This window comes from Onychostruthus taczanowskii, unplaced genomic scaffold (assembly GCF_017590055.1).
Source record: "Onychostruthus taczanowskii isolate IOZ18803 unplaced genomic scaffold, ASM1759005v1 scaffold32, whole genome shotgun sequence".
NCBI lineage: Eukaryota > Metazoa > Chordata > Aves > Passeriformes > Passeridae > Onychostruthus > Onychostruthus taczanowskii.
In genome coordinates this window covers 1399150-1413760 of record NW_024500572.1, presented here as the reverse complement: position 1 = coordinate 1413760, position 14611 = coordinate 1399150, and the positions used below count along the sequence as shown (strand labels likewise).

General features: G+C 44.4%; 1 protein-coding gene across 1 annotated transcript in view; it reads left to right on the top strand.

The window, feature by feature from the left end:
* Positions 1–13745, top strand: part of TMEM132B (transmembrane protein 132B) — a 158180-nt gene extending 144435 nt beyond the window's left edge. The window contains exons 6-9 of the mRNA XM_041410398.1: positions 1371–1576; positions 9552–9825; positions 11197–11388; positions 12591–13745. Of these exons, the coding sequence (XP_041266332.1) occupies positions 1371–1576; positions 9552–9825; positions 11197–11388; positions 12591–13745 (1827 nt within the window). The remainder of the gene's footprint in view (positions 1–1370; positions 1577–9551; positions 9826–11196; positions 11389–12590) is intronic.
* Positions 13746–14611: the final 866 nt, after the last annotated feature.

Sequence of the window (14611 nt, the reverse complement as noted above, 5' to 3'; positions counted from 1 at the left end):
GATCTGAGAAGCTGACTTGAATGTGGCAAATATGGAAGGACAGATCTTTTACTTCATATCTGAAAATTGTGTGTTTTTTGAGCAAAACAAAGCGTCTGCCAGAGATTTTATCTAATTTTTCTTGGCTCAGTAACCCCTAATCCCTGTTAGTATCTGAAAAAGATTTGCGGAGGTTTGCAGAGGGAACCCAGCCTGTGTTTCAGCCTGTTCCCCCCTGAAGCCTACATGAGTTATCTCAGTAATTCCAGGAAACCAGAATTTAAAGACTGGCTCAGCCAGGATCCCGCTGGATCCGGGTGCCAGAGCCTTGGACAGGTGACACAGAGCAGTCCTGACAGGAGAACAAAGTGCATTCCAGGAACACAGCCACATCTCATCAGCTGTGGGTTTGAAAGATTAAAACCACACTGAAACCATGCACTCTGTGGGAAATGATCTCCTCTCTCTCTTCAAGGCAGAATGCAAAGCAGATAAAGATAAAATACATGCACACATGCAGGTATGCAGGTATATAACTCATTATGTATGTATATAAACGTGAATATTGTACATGAATAATACACATAAATGTTTTACATGGCTGGGTGTTTGTATATCTAAAACTATACTATTTGTATATCTAAAACTACACACACACATATTTATAAATATGTTAGAAACCCCTTCCTGACAGAGGAGTCCTGTCTTCCAGGCTGCAGATTGAATTAGTTGCTACATCATGGTTTTAGATAAATAGGATCTGTGCTCAGGACCTTGATTTTGTGCCAGAAGATGCCTGGAACCAAGAGGGCACATGAGTTGTAGTGCACAGCCCACACGCTCGTTTCAGCAGTGATTTCATAGAATGCCACAAAGCAACTATGAATACGTTTTGTTAAAACAATTACTGAGAAGTTCTAAAAAATAATGCTTCTGCTGCACTTCTGCTCATGAGCCATAAGGGGATCTTTGTCTTTCAGCATTACAGTGCTCAAGGAAAAGAGAAAAGATTCTGGTTTATGGTTCTGAGTCAGTCTTTTTCTTACTAACATATGGCCCCATTTTTTCCTGGTTCTTTAAACAAGTTGTAAACATAAACTTTGATGCACACGGAGTTTGATTCATGAAGAGTTTAATTTGCCTAATATAAAAGATTCACACAGGTTATATAACATCATTAAATTATTTTTGTAGTTTGAGTAGTATCCTTTGAGGAAAGCACAACTCTTTCCCTGGGGTCCATTTATCACTGTTTGCTTCTAATTAGAAAACTGGAAATGCAATATGCATGACTTACATTTGCAGTGTTGTCTTAAGACTCGTGTATCATCCTTGCTCTTCCTCAGGAACTTTTATTCATTTCCTAATTTTTTTATATCTATTTTTTTAAGGTTTCTGAGAGCTGCGACTCCATCTTTGTTAATGGCAAGGAGATGAAGAGCAAAGTGGACACGATTGTGAATTTCACCTACCAGCATTTCACCACGCAGCTGGAGGTGACGGTCTGGGTTCCGCGGCTCCCGCTGCAGATCGAGATCTCTGACACGGAGCTCAGCCAGATCAAGGGCTGGAGGATCCCTGTCACCTCCAACAAAAGGTATGTTCTCAGCATTGCCCCCCTCCTCACACGTGCCTGGCTCTGCTTTTAGAGCGCAGCCATTTAAAAATGAGCATTGAAAAATTGTCGTCAGCGTTACAGGCTGCCTCAGCCTTCATTCAAACACCCTGCAATCACTGCATTTATCCTGATCTGTGCACAAAGTCAGAGCTTTGCCTGGAGCATTCATCAATCCCACACAATCATCTCGGGACGGTGGATCACACATTCCTGAGGAAAAGGATCTGGACCTCTCCTGTGGGTGTAACACAACCCTGTAACACAACAAAATTCAGCACTGCCAGACCTCAGTTCCTTCTGCTGGGGCAAATAACAGGGCCAAGGAAGGGTTCAGGTGTCACTGCCTTGGAGCAGGTGACCCAGGTCTCTTCCTACGCAAACCCTCTGTGATTCCATGACTTTGGGTGGTTGTTCAGTCTGTGCAGACCTGGCTGCTGCACTACTTAGCAGCTCTGAATTAAGTAAGAAACAATTCCTACCGAAGACCGTGTTCCACCAGGAAAAAGTGGACAGGGGGGATTTTGAGCTCTGATCCCATCATTCCCTACTGAAAATGCCCATTCTGTAATGACCATCATTTGCAAGATTAAGAACTTCCAGGAACGCTACTGTGTTGGTGGATTTCGGGTGAAACTGAAAAATATTAGTGGGGAAAAGGCGTGACAGCAGCTCAGATTTATAACCCAGTGAAAAAGCCTTGCTGGCAGCAGCAAGGGGAGTGCTAAACACTGTGGCAGCTCCAGCTAAAGCTCTCCAGTGCCCAGGAGAACATCTCAGCTACTGAAGAGCCTGAAGAGCCCAGACAGCAGTGGAGGAGAACTACCCAACACTTCATCTAAGGGAATAGCATACAGTTTGCAGGGGAGTCAGATCATGAGCTCCAGAGAAGGGTAATGACTGACCTCTCGATTATGTGGGTATTTTTTTGGCTATGACAGAAGAGGTGATGAGAATCTGGCACAAGAGAAGCTGCAGTGTTTGCTTCAGTGACAAAGGCAGGGAGAGCTGTGCTGGGTGAGGAATGAATGGGTTTAAGCTGACTGCTTAAATCTTCACTGAACTTCCCTCTCCTGCCTGTGCTGTCCCATCCCTGAGGCACAGATCCTGCTGAAAGCAGTGGGATTTTGCTGAGCACACAGCTGCAGGATTAGGCTGGTGTTTATTGCAGGAGCAGACATTCAGCCGTGCTTAGCAGTCGTGGGCATTCTCAAGTTAAACCCATTACAGGAGCGCTGGAAATTTCCTCCCTGGTGTCTCCTCCTGATTTATTTGGCCAGCTGAAATAAAGCTGAGAGTCTGCTTTGCTTGCAAGCTGGCAGGCTTTGCAGAGTTTGGGTGCAAAGCATTTGCTGCTGCTTGGATTGCACTGGAGCTGCTGGCCCACGTCCTGCAGGCATTTTCCAAAGTGGGGACACTGTGCCATCCCCCTGAAAGGGCCATGCCCGTGTGAACAGCAGAGGTTTCAAGAGGAAACAAATGATCTCTCCTTTTATTGACCATTCATGTGGATTTTTTAACTTTGCTGGGCTACTCTGAATCAATAGTTCAGAGCCAGCATTAGTTGTGCTCACGCTGACATTTACTTTGCACATAAGGTTTTTACATTTCCTTTATTTTTAGATTTGGGTGGTTTTTACCTGAGATTTAGTGGCTTTTCATTTTGGCTCTTTTTTATTATTATGACTTTTCTCTTTACTTTTTAATCTGCTTATACCTCCACCTCCTATGTGTTTCCCAAAATCCTAAACCTGGGGGAGTTTTTATGAGTTTTTAAGTGATAAGCTGAAGCACTCAAGACATTTGGACTGCAGTCAGGAGCTGTAGGTTTGAGAGTGAGCAGAGTGCTTTTATCTTTGCAAAAACCCCAAATCCAAGCATTTCTCAGCAGGTGAAGCCATAGCATTGTGTTGTTTCAATTTCACCTTCATGTGAGAGCCAATATTGGCAAGTTGCACGAGGTTTTTGATATCTGTCCTTGAAGGAAACTCAAAGATTCTTTCCAAAGTCCCTGAGAACAGGCTTAGGCAGCCTTAAACTTAGTCCAAAAATCGACTGAAACTGTGTCACTGTTCTGGTCATGGCAGCATTGCATCTCCCCACAAACAAAGCAATTTTCCACTTTGCTGCTGCAGGTTTGGTGTCCTCACACCACTGCTTGTGTTCTCAGCAGGAACTGAACATTGCTATAAAGTTATTCATCAACACACAGCAGCTAAAATGATGGAAGTTTTATAGGGATTGTGCAGAGACACTTCAGCAACCTCCAGACTTTCTCTCATCTCTCTGGCTGCCCCAGGGCCCCATTCCCACCCCCAGAGCGTGGCTGTGCTGCTTCATGTCTGAGGGGCTGGGCCAGATGGCAAAATAGAACTGGGTTTACAATAATCTCTTAAACGTGTTTATTGGTGCTGTTAACAAAAGAAACGTTTGTGCATCAGCATTGCTGTTCTTCTTCTGAATACAGCTGCTCTCCTTCAGACCTGAGAGAGTTTATGTGCCCCAGATCACATCTGTTCTTCCCAGGGATGGCTCTCGAGGCAGTAAAATGTCTTGCTGCTCCCTCTAAACCCTGTCATGTTTGAAATTGTAAAATACATGTGATTACAGACATGTTTGCCTCTTTGACTTCTTGAATGATTTCCACAAAGCCATGAAGAAGCAGGGTCTTTACAAATCTTTTACAAACGCCCCCTGCACAGTTTGAACTGCGTTGGTTTTTAGCTGGTGTGAACTGCTGCAGGAGCAGGAACTTGTCAGAGAACAGAAAGGAAAAGACAGGCTGCTTTTATGCCAGAAACTGGAAAAAAAACCCAATTAATCTCCCCTGTATAAAAGCAGCAATACTATTTACCAGATCAGCCTGCAAATATATGGCAAATCCTTAATATTATCAGGAGAACTTGATCTCTGGTGAGTGCTGCTGCAGACAGGAGGAGCCTCCCTGGGCAGGTGAAATTCAGCTCCACCATCATCTCCTGGGTGGTGCAGGGAAAGTGGTGCCTGAGCCAGCACGGGCTGCACAAACCCCCAGCCTCAGCAAACACTAGGTGTATATTTAAATTAAAATCAAATATTAGAGTGTAGAAGAGGTCCAGGCAGACTCTGCTAGTCTAACAAGAACATTTATTTCTATTCCTCATGCATCTGCAAAATAATTACCTTCTTCTTGAGGTTCCTGCACCAGCTCTGTGCACACATATTTACATGGCTTGAGTGGCTTCAGCTTGCATTAATAGGAATTGCATGGCTAAAGTCTCTCAGAACAAGCTGGAAATTTAATTTCAGTAAATATTTGCAGCTGGGATAGGACATTGTTTTCAGGAGTCTCCCAACACCACCAGCACAGGCTTCACTTCAGGCAGGGTTTATTGAGCTCCGCTTTGGTCCTGTCCAATTCTGGAGACAAAAGCAGGAAAGTTGGCCTGGGTTAAAAGCAGGACAAAAGAAACTGCTTCAGTGAAACCCTCAGTGAGTGCTGCCCCTCTGAGGTAAAGCTGTACTTTAAGTGAAATTAAGTGACACTGGATCCAAACCATTCCATTGGTGGCTAACAGCATCTGCACTAAGCTGGAACACGCTGTAAATTTGCTCCTTTAGTTAATTGATTTTAACGTCCTTTGGAGATAAGGCCTTGCAGATTTTTGTTAATAGGTAGGCTGTATTTTCAAGATCTGTGAAAGTATCAAATTACATTTCTTCTTGAACTGTGAGTAGAGTTATGTGCAGCTTATTTCTGTAGCTTCCACTAAATCAGCTTCTAGTGGTTTGTAATTTGTATCTGAGAGAGATTTCTTTTTTCAATTAGGGGTGTTGCAAATGTTTTTTAAATATACGACTCTTTGTAATGAGCATTTCAAATCCAAACCCAGCAGAACTGATTTCTTTAGGGTTGTTTGGTTTTTTTTTTCAAACAGAAAATTAGCATCTGGCCCAAGAATGTGATGCCTGGTTGGAGAGGGGTGCAGATTAAAAGAGACACACTTCAACTGCTCAGAGACAAGGTCTGTAATGTGCAGTTGACAGATCACTGATTAGATCAGTGCTCACAGGCACCCTTGGAACAGCCTGCTGCTTTAACTCAGCTCCCTGGCAGAGCCCTTCTCTCTGTGAAATGTAAATTAAATGTAATTCTGGCAACCTTGGCTCGCTCCAGAAAAGCAAAAAAACCTTCCAAGCAAGTTTGCCAAGCAGCAAGAAATAGGGTAAGGAGGACTCAGAGAGATTTTCAGAGATGACCAAGGGAAAAAAGCACAATATGCAGCAATAGCTTGTATTCACCAGGACTTGTCTTGAGCAGAAAATGAGCTCCCTGCTTAATGAAGGATTTTAAGCTTACTGAAAACACTTTAATGAGGAGTTTAAAGGGAACTGTGTAATTCACTGGATCTCAAACATTTTGTTGCACGCATGGAGATGAAACACACTTACTGCCTAAATATTGATTTTGTGGCTTTAAAGTGGAAAAATTATATCCTTTGTTCAGAAAAAAAACCCCAGAAAGAACTTGAGTTGAGACGCAGGCAAAGCATTCTTGCAAAGCTTGTACTGAAAATTCAGACACCTCCCTCTCCTCTGCACTGACAAAGAATGTGCCTTGCTCATCCCGGGCTCTGGAGAGGCTTTTCTGATGCTCCACATTTGTCTGCCACAGAAAACACGTTTCTGAGGAGAAGTACATCAACATCTCTAAATGTTTTTGTGCTGAAATGGAGCCTTTGCATTTAAGACACCCCAAGGAATGGGCTGGACTTGAGTCATGGTTTTGTTGTGGTAAATACTGGCTGCCCACACGGTCCTAGTCCTGGAAATAAGGACAGGAGTGCTCCCTCTGTGCCCTGAGCAGCAGTCCTTCCCTCTGCTCATTCCACAGCTCATATTTATGAGCTGGGGCTGAAAAAGAATTCCCTCCAGTTGTTTTGAATAGATTTCCTCTTGGACAATCCAGCAGTGCAAAGTTTTAAACAGCTAAAGTAGAAATAAACAAGGACATAAATAAAGATAACAGCAACCCATTGGATCTGAATAAAACATCGACTCACAGAATTGTTTGCGTTGAAAGAGACCTTAAAGATTATCTTGTTCCAACCCCTGCCCCGGGCAGGGACGAACAGGAGCAGACAGGGAGTTGTGTAAATGATGCTGGTGTGGATGTTGGCTGTGTGAACATCTCCTGCCAGCCACACAACACTGGCTCTGGGTCTCTTTCTCCATAACAAGGCTGGTTCCCATCAGCTCTGTGTTCTTTTGCCCCAAATCCCATAAATACTCCTTACCTGAACAGCTTTTGCACATTTTTCTCCAGTTCTGCACAGGCACTAATGTTACTGTCTGTATTATTAAGAGAGGGTCAAATCCCAAAATCTCAGAGCTGAGCTTGGTCCTGCCAAAGTCTGAGATTGTTCAGAGCTGGGTTATGGCTTAGCTGGGCTGAAGAGGGTCAGAGCACAGGAATAAATTGAAAGTGGGAACATGAAGGAGTTCATGAATTCCTTTACAGCATGGATGGATGTGGACCACAGAATGAACATTCCCCTTCTAGAACTTTCTTTGTGGCTGTTTTGCCAACTGTGAGCTGACTTCAGACTGACACCGGTGCTGGGAAGGAGAGAACAACTGAAAGTTTCCCTGAAATACCCAGCTAGTCAAACTCTGTAAGAATAATTTCTTTGGGAAATATAAATCCTATTTTTGTAGCCTTTCCCCTAACAATTCCACTGTTACTCAATGATGTTTCACTCAGCAAGTAATGATGGACACTTGTTTTACACACACAAAACCAAAAGGCAGCACAGACCATTCACTTGAGGCTGAATATAAATATTCGGCTAACAAGTGATGCATTGAAAATGTATTTCCAGTGGATGAGGTTCTGTGACACTGGGACTTTCAGTCATGTTGAAAAGCACAAGGGTTTTTCTTAGATATGTTTTCACCTTACTGGCTGCCAACTTTGTCATAAAACAATTTATAACAGAAGCAATTCTGTTTTATAATAGTTTTTCATAGCTGCTATTTCAAAGGAGGAGATAAAGGGACACAGTAACCACAAAACTACCTCCTGCAATACTTTGAAAAATGAGAGACTTATCCTGTATTTTCCACCCTTGATATAGAGGTGGCTTCAGGCTCAATAAATACAGGAGGGAGGGAAATTATTTCTGAGCAATGAATCCACAGCATGGGGGCATAATGAGTAAAAGTGTGACCAGCTACTGCTTAATACCTGACTTGGAAGAGATAAGAGGATCCATGTGTTTGTGCCAGCAATGAACAAGAGAAAAAAAATATTAATATTGGTGGTAAACTGGGTCTTTAAGCAGACAAAAAATTCTGTGAGGTGTGACAGCAGTGCTATCGTGTACAAATCACTGTGGTTCCTTCTCTGAGCTCTGGGGAAAGCTGCTGTATTTCACAGCTTCTGTTTTGAAAGGGGGACAGATAGAAGATGTTGAAGGAAGTGTGTCTAATGCTGCAGGTGCAGTCTGAGTAGCTCTGCCCTGAGAGGGAGCCCAAAGCCCTGGTTTGGGGTTTTGGGGGCCCCCTGAGGTCAGTGCATGATGTGGAGGTGTGAGGTGCAGTACAGCCCAGGTGTTCTCCCAGCAGCAGGGGATGGATGGAGCACAGCAGGATCAGCTGGGCTCAGCTGGGTGCTCTGCCTCTGTAACAGAGCTGTTACAGGTGTGAAGGGCAGAGCTCAGAAATACAAATGTTAAAAGATGGTGAAACACCTTCTCCCACCCGATGAGCTGCTACAGGGCTTTGCTCCAGAGCTGCCCTCTCCTCAAGGTTTCCCTCTGCTTTCCTGAGCCCTCTGCTGCCTGGAGAATGGGCAGTGGCTCCACTGGGAGCCCAGCAATGACAAACACATTTTCAATTCACTGGGAGGTCCCACACAAACAAAGGATTCACTGCAAGAAGCGACAGTAGCTTTTAAATTGCACAGCACCAGAAAGCTGCACAAACATCCCCCCAGGATTTACTAACCTGCCCATCCAAACCCTGCTCTGGCTCACCCAGCGGGTGGTAACATCAACACTGATGACAGTGAGGGTGTTGGTGTGGGTTTTTTCCTTTCACAAACAGGATGGGACTGTTGGGAGAGGCTCTTTGAGCTTTTACTGTAGTATCACTCATTATATGGCTGAGACAAGATGGTAGCAGCTCACGTTTTGTTAACAGCAGCTAAAGATTTTTTTGTTGTTGTTGTTACAGAGCATTTGGAAAACTTTCCAGCCAATAGAACATTGCCAAAACTTCCAGTCAGCTGTTCTAGCCAGTCACTAAAAGCACACCTACACCTGCTGCACACAATGCTGGCTTGTCTGCTTTCTGTTAGCAATACACAATATTCCATTATTAAGCTTAAAACCTTCTACTATCTTTTAAGTATATTTTTCTGCAGTCTTAAGGTCTGTCTTAGCCAAGCTATTGTTTTATGTCCTTGCTTGTAATACCATTGTGTCGCCCTGATTTTGTAAGACTTTGTTAAGCTTTCTGATGTTTACATTCTTTCAACAAACTTTCTCACACACAGTTCTGTAAATAACCTATGTTTTGCATTCTTTCATGGAGGTGGAGAGAATTGATGGACCCTTGGTCTGTCCAGTGGCATTGGAGAGGTGGCACTGTCACCCTCCAATCCACTGTCACCTTTGGAAAACTATAAATGTTGGAGTCAGAAAATAAAGTTCCTCTTCTTCTTTTTTGTTCCCCTCGAGAGCAGCAGTGTCTGTGTCATCATTTCGTGCCTTATCACAACACCATTGTAACTTTTTCTACCTTCAGGCTTTGCAGCTGCCGCTAGTTCTGAGTTTCTCTGCTCCTCCCGTTTCTAAGCCCTGCTCTTCCAGCTCTGTGGAAATCACCTCACCTTTACCATTTCCCACCAAGGAGGTGCAGCTGGAGCTCTGCAGGGCCGGGGGGACCAGGCTAACCAAGCTGGCTGTGTTCACAGGCCCACCCGGGACAGCGAGGACGAGGAGGACGACGAGAAGAAAGGCAAAGGCTGCACCCTGCAGTACCAGCACGCCTTGGTGAGGGTCCTGACCCAGTTTGTGGCCGAGTCCTCGGAGCTTGGAGGCCACCTGAGCTACCTGCTGGGCTCGGAGTGGCAGTTGGACATCACGGACCTGGTGGCTGATTTCATGAAGGTGGAGGAGCCCAGGGTGGCCAAGCTGCAGGAGGGCCGGGTGCTGGCTGGGCGTGAGCAAGGCATCACCACGGTGCAGGTACAGCCCCTGCAGCCCCACTGGGGGCTCAGGCTCACACACACCCTGCCTTAGCAGGGCTCAGGGTTGCTGTGGAAAATTCACTGATCTCGGGGGAAAAATAAAAAAATAAAAGGTGAAAAAATGGGTTCGCTAAACAGAAAAGGAAGTTTGAATGGGTTTTCATTGTGGCTGTTTGTCACTTCCATAAAATGCCCCTAGGTGAAGGTTTTTTAGGGATTTTCCATCTTAGTGTGACTGGAGCACAGGGAGATTTCCCTGGCTGGGGAAAGAGGTGACATGAGACACACAGCCAGCTCCTTTTAGCTTCAGTGGGACCATATGAGCATAACCAATTGTCCCAGATATCTACATGCACCTTTATATGCTTGAAAAATTTTGAAAAATCAGTCCTTTTATGTTCACAAAACCAATGACAAACCATGGACGCAAAGATAATCTTCAGATGCCTTTTGGAGTGTTCATGTTCCCCACCTAACCTCTGTCCAAATTCAAAATAAAGGAGTAGAAGCACTGGGGCTCTTCTCAGGGGCTGCAAACACCTGCAATGTTCTGGTCACACTCTGGAGTCAACCCAGGGATTTTAGGGCTCAGCTCCCTCAACCTGAAATAAATGGGATGGAGAGGTCAAGGGATTTCTGCCCTAAAAATGTCTCCTTCTCTCCAGTGACTCTAAAAGAGCAGGAAGCTCCAGTGCAGGGAGCTGTGCTGCAGGTTTCTCATGTTGGATTAGACAAATCACACCTCAACTATTTTGGGCTCAAAGCAGCTGTTTCTGTCACCAGGATAAGGATGAGTCTCCTTCTGAGGATGCTGGAAACAAGGTCTTAGAGCAACTGGCAGGAGTGTTTTGGCATTGAAAAATGCAGGCAGGCACCCAGTGGGATTTCCAAAGTTCTTTTGCAAGTCTCACTTTCATTTCAGTCAGGTCCCCTGTCCCTAGAAAGGCAACAGGCCAAGTTCCCATCAGCCAGGCTTTGAGCACTTATTTATCCCCTCACTGAGTTTCAGTGTTAATCAGGGTCTTACACTCTGTCCTGTGCTGCACTGCATTAACAGAGAGTTTTATAGACCCCAGAAAATTACTTTAAAAAAACCCAACATATCCATTTAATTTATTCTATATTATATATATATTTTGTCGAGATGAAGCTGCAATTTTGAAGTGATTTGTTGTTTTATTAATTTTTTTTTGTTTTAGATAAAGTAATTTAGCAGCAAATGAGTGTAATGTCTTGGAGGAAACATCATCTCTGACTTAGACATGGAGGTGACAAACCCAGGATTAATCTGGTGTGCTGGTTAGAGGCCAGCCTTGCTTTGAAATTCTTCATTGCTGTTTCATGCAGGGTGTTTCCTCTCTCCTCCCAGGTTCTGTCCCCTCTCTCAGATTCCATCCTGGCAGAGAAGACAGTGATAGTCCTGGATGACAGGGTGACCATTTCTGACCTGGGGGTGCAGCTGGTGTCAGGCCTGTCCGTGTCCTTCCAGAGCAGCAAAGGAAACAAGAGAGCCATCCTTGCCACCACCTCTGCCCACGACATCCTGCGCACTCCCAAGCAGGTATGCTCCAAAGAATGCAGCACATTCATTTAATGTTCCCTCTGCTTTGGCAGAGGAATTTGCTGTAAATTTTAGGCAGCAGATACAATGAATTTATGGCAGTGAAAAGCAATCGCTTCTCATAGTAAAGGCTGTTCATCTTCCTGACCCCTGCACAGTGACCACTGCACTCTCCAGAGCTGCTCTGGGGAGCTCACAGATGAGTCTGGGAGTGCACAGTGCCAAACACACGTGGGTGTGCCACAAAAAAACTCCTTGTCTGTGGGGAAATGCAGCCCAGCTGTGCCAGCAGGGCTGGGAATGCCAGTCCTTAATTGTCTCACAAAGTCAGCTCAGCCAAAACGACCTCTGGCTGCAGGTGCAGAAGTTTCCATGACCTGCATTGCTGAAAACTGATGAGTTTGTGCTTACTTTGAACCATATAGTCTGAGGAATTAAACAGCTTTTAATGAGACCACAGAACAAATTCTGTATGTGGTTTTTTAACAGATTTCCTAGAGCTGAGGATCTACATCAGTGCAGAAAGTGTAACTATATTTTTTTGCACTAGCAATTCACAGTAAGAAGACAAATTGGTTTGGTCAAAACATAAAAATGGTGTTTTTAATGAGTGCTTCTACAGTTCCCAGGAAAAACCACAATCCCTTTTGCATATTGCAAGTCCTGCATATTTGAAAGCGTGACAGAAAATATAAAGTGCTGCCCTGAGATGTGTTCTCCTCCCAGTTTGCTCCATGGGCTGGATGGGCTCGCTGGCCTGCCACATTCCAGCCCTGCTCATTGCATTACATGAACCCTGGAACTGCAGCATTAGAGAAACTCCCCATTATGGGTCCTTTACAAACCTAATTGACTGTGACGTTGGAAATATTATTATTTTTATCATAAGGCTCTAGCATTCAAAAGAGGCTTCTCACTTCAGACTGAGAAAAAAGTCAATTGTTTTTTTCCAGCGCTTTTATTAAATTTACATGAGTGTTTCTTTGATAGTTCCTGAAGGTGAGGTAAATGCCTCAGTGGTCTAGAGAACACAAGCCTGCAAGAAAATGAGAAGCAGAGTAGACATTTCCATTTTCTTTAAAAAAACAAAGCAAAAAGAATCCCCAAAGTTAAACTCTGTATTCTTTTTCAGACTTTAACAACAGACTGTCTGATTTGTGCTCTCTCTCACACTGTTTTTCCCCCCATCCTCTCCCCACCAGGAGGCTGTGGTGAGTGCTTGGGTTTTGTTCAGCGACGGGGCCGTGACGCCCTTGGACATCTACGACTCCAAGGACTTCTCCGTGTCCATCAGCTCCCTGGATGAGATGGTGGTGTCCTCACACCAGAGCCTTCAGTCCCTCTGGCCTGTGGTGGTGGCAGAAGGGGACGGGCAGGGGCCCCTGATTAAAATTGAGATGGTGATCAGCGAGCCCTGCCAGAAGACCAAGCGCAAGAGCGTGCTGGCCGTGGGGAAAGGAAACGTCAAAGTGAAGTTTGGCCAGAAGGATTCGGACCCAAAAGGCAGCACCAACGACATCGACGACCTGGAGAAAGATTTTAAAAGCCATGCAAGCAATGCTATAGAGAAAGCTGCAGAACAAGACAGGACAGCACAAGACTGGTCCAAAAACCACGAGGACGTGTCCGGGCCTGAGGACAACGCAAACAAAAGCACAACTTTCATCTCTCCCATTGATCAGGAGACCCTGGAGGATGGCCAGCTTCAAAACAGCCCAACTGCCTTCACAGGTTTCCCTGCCCAAGTAGAAATACCAGGAGAAAGCAATCCCAGTGATCTCTCATTGACTTCCAGAGGATTGACAGACCTGGAGATCGGCATGTACGCGCTGCTCTGTGTTTTCTGCTTAGCAATCCTGGTGTTTCTGATTAACTGCGTGGCATTTGCTTGGAAGTACAGGCACAAAAGGTTTGCTGTGAGTGAGCAAGGCAACATCCCCCATTCCCATGACTGGGTCTGGCTTGGAAATGAGGTGGAGCTCCTGGAAAACCCAGTGGACATTTCGCTCCCATCAGAGGAGTGCACTACCATGATTGACAGAGGGATGCAGTTTGAAGAAAGCAACTTTCTCCTTAATGGGAGTTCTCAGAAGACTCTTCATAATCATATCCTCAGATCTTCTGAGTACCTTTGTGAAAAAGAAGTTAAAAGTGAACCTATAAATCCTTCTGGGCCAAAGCAGAAGCGAGTAAAGTTCACTTCATATACAACAATCCTGCCAGAGGATGGAGGCCCCTACACCAACTCAATTCTATTTGACAGTGATGATAATATTAAATGGGTATGCCAAGATATGAATCTTGGTGACTCCAAGGAACTTAGGGACTATATGGAAAGACTGCAAGACAATATGTAAAACTACTTTCTTATGTTTGTAATCACCTTTATGCCTTCTGTTTATGGATGGTGGAGCAGTCAGTCCAGTCAGCAATAGGAACAAGACAGCCCAACCCTGGAGGTACTGAGATGATAACGTGATGGCAGAGAGCAGGTACAGGAGGCTGGCTGAGTTAATCCTGTTTCACCACAAACCAGGATGTGCCCCTAAAACAGCTCCCTGTAGGTGTTGGAGGTGTCACACACGATGGCTGTTTCTGTGTACTGCCTGGTACTAGCAAAATGCTAATCCACCTGCGCTCAGACTCAGAGGAGACTTCATTTGTTTGTCATCTCTCACGAGAAGTGGTCAATCAGAAAAGAAAGGGATGTTTGTTTGCATTGATTTTTTCTAGTCGTCGTCCTTTGTAAAGCACAGTGGACATTTCTTGCTCACAGCCTGAGAGGAGGCTCATGGAAAAAGGGATTGGAATGAATCTCATTTTATTGCCTATGTGCAATGCAGCCAAGTAGTCTTATTATTTTTTACAGATATAAAAAAACCCCATGTGGTTAATTTCTTCTTATATTGTTTGTGAATTTTATTTGACTTAGGGAACATTAAATATTTTCTTTGAAGGGGTTTGGGTTTTTTTTTTTTGGGTTGGTACCAAAGTGTAGTACAGTAATATTTATAATAATTTGAGTTTTTTATTCATCTGCTTCAGCCCCCAGAGATACCTCCTTCATCACTGATTATCTTCCTCCTTTCCATATGGGTCTTTAGTATTTGAAACCTAGAAAGGAATTAGAACTCTTACTGGGAAAGGGTTGTGTCTTCTTACAGGGAACTGTAAATATAATAATAAACCCTGGAAAATAAAAATCAAGGAGTAGCCCTGGGTT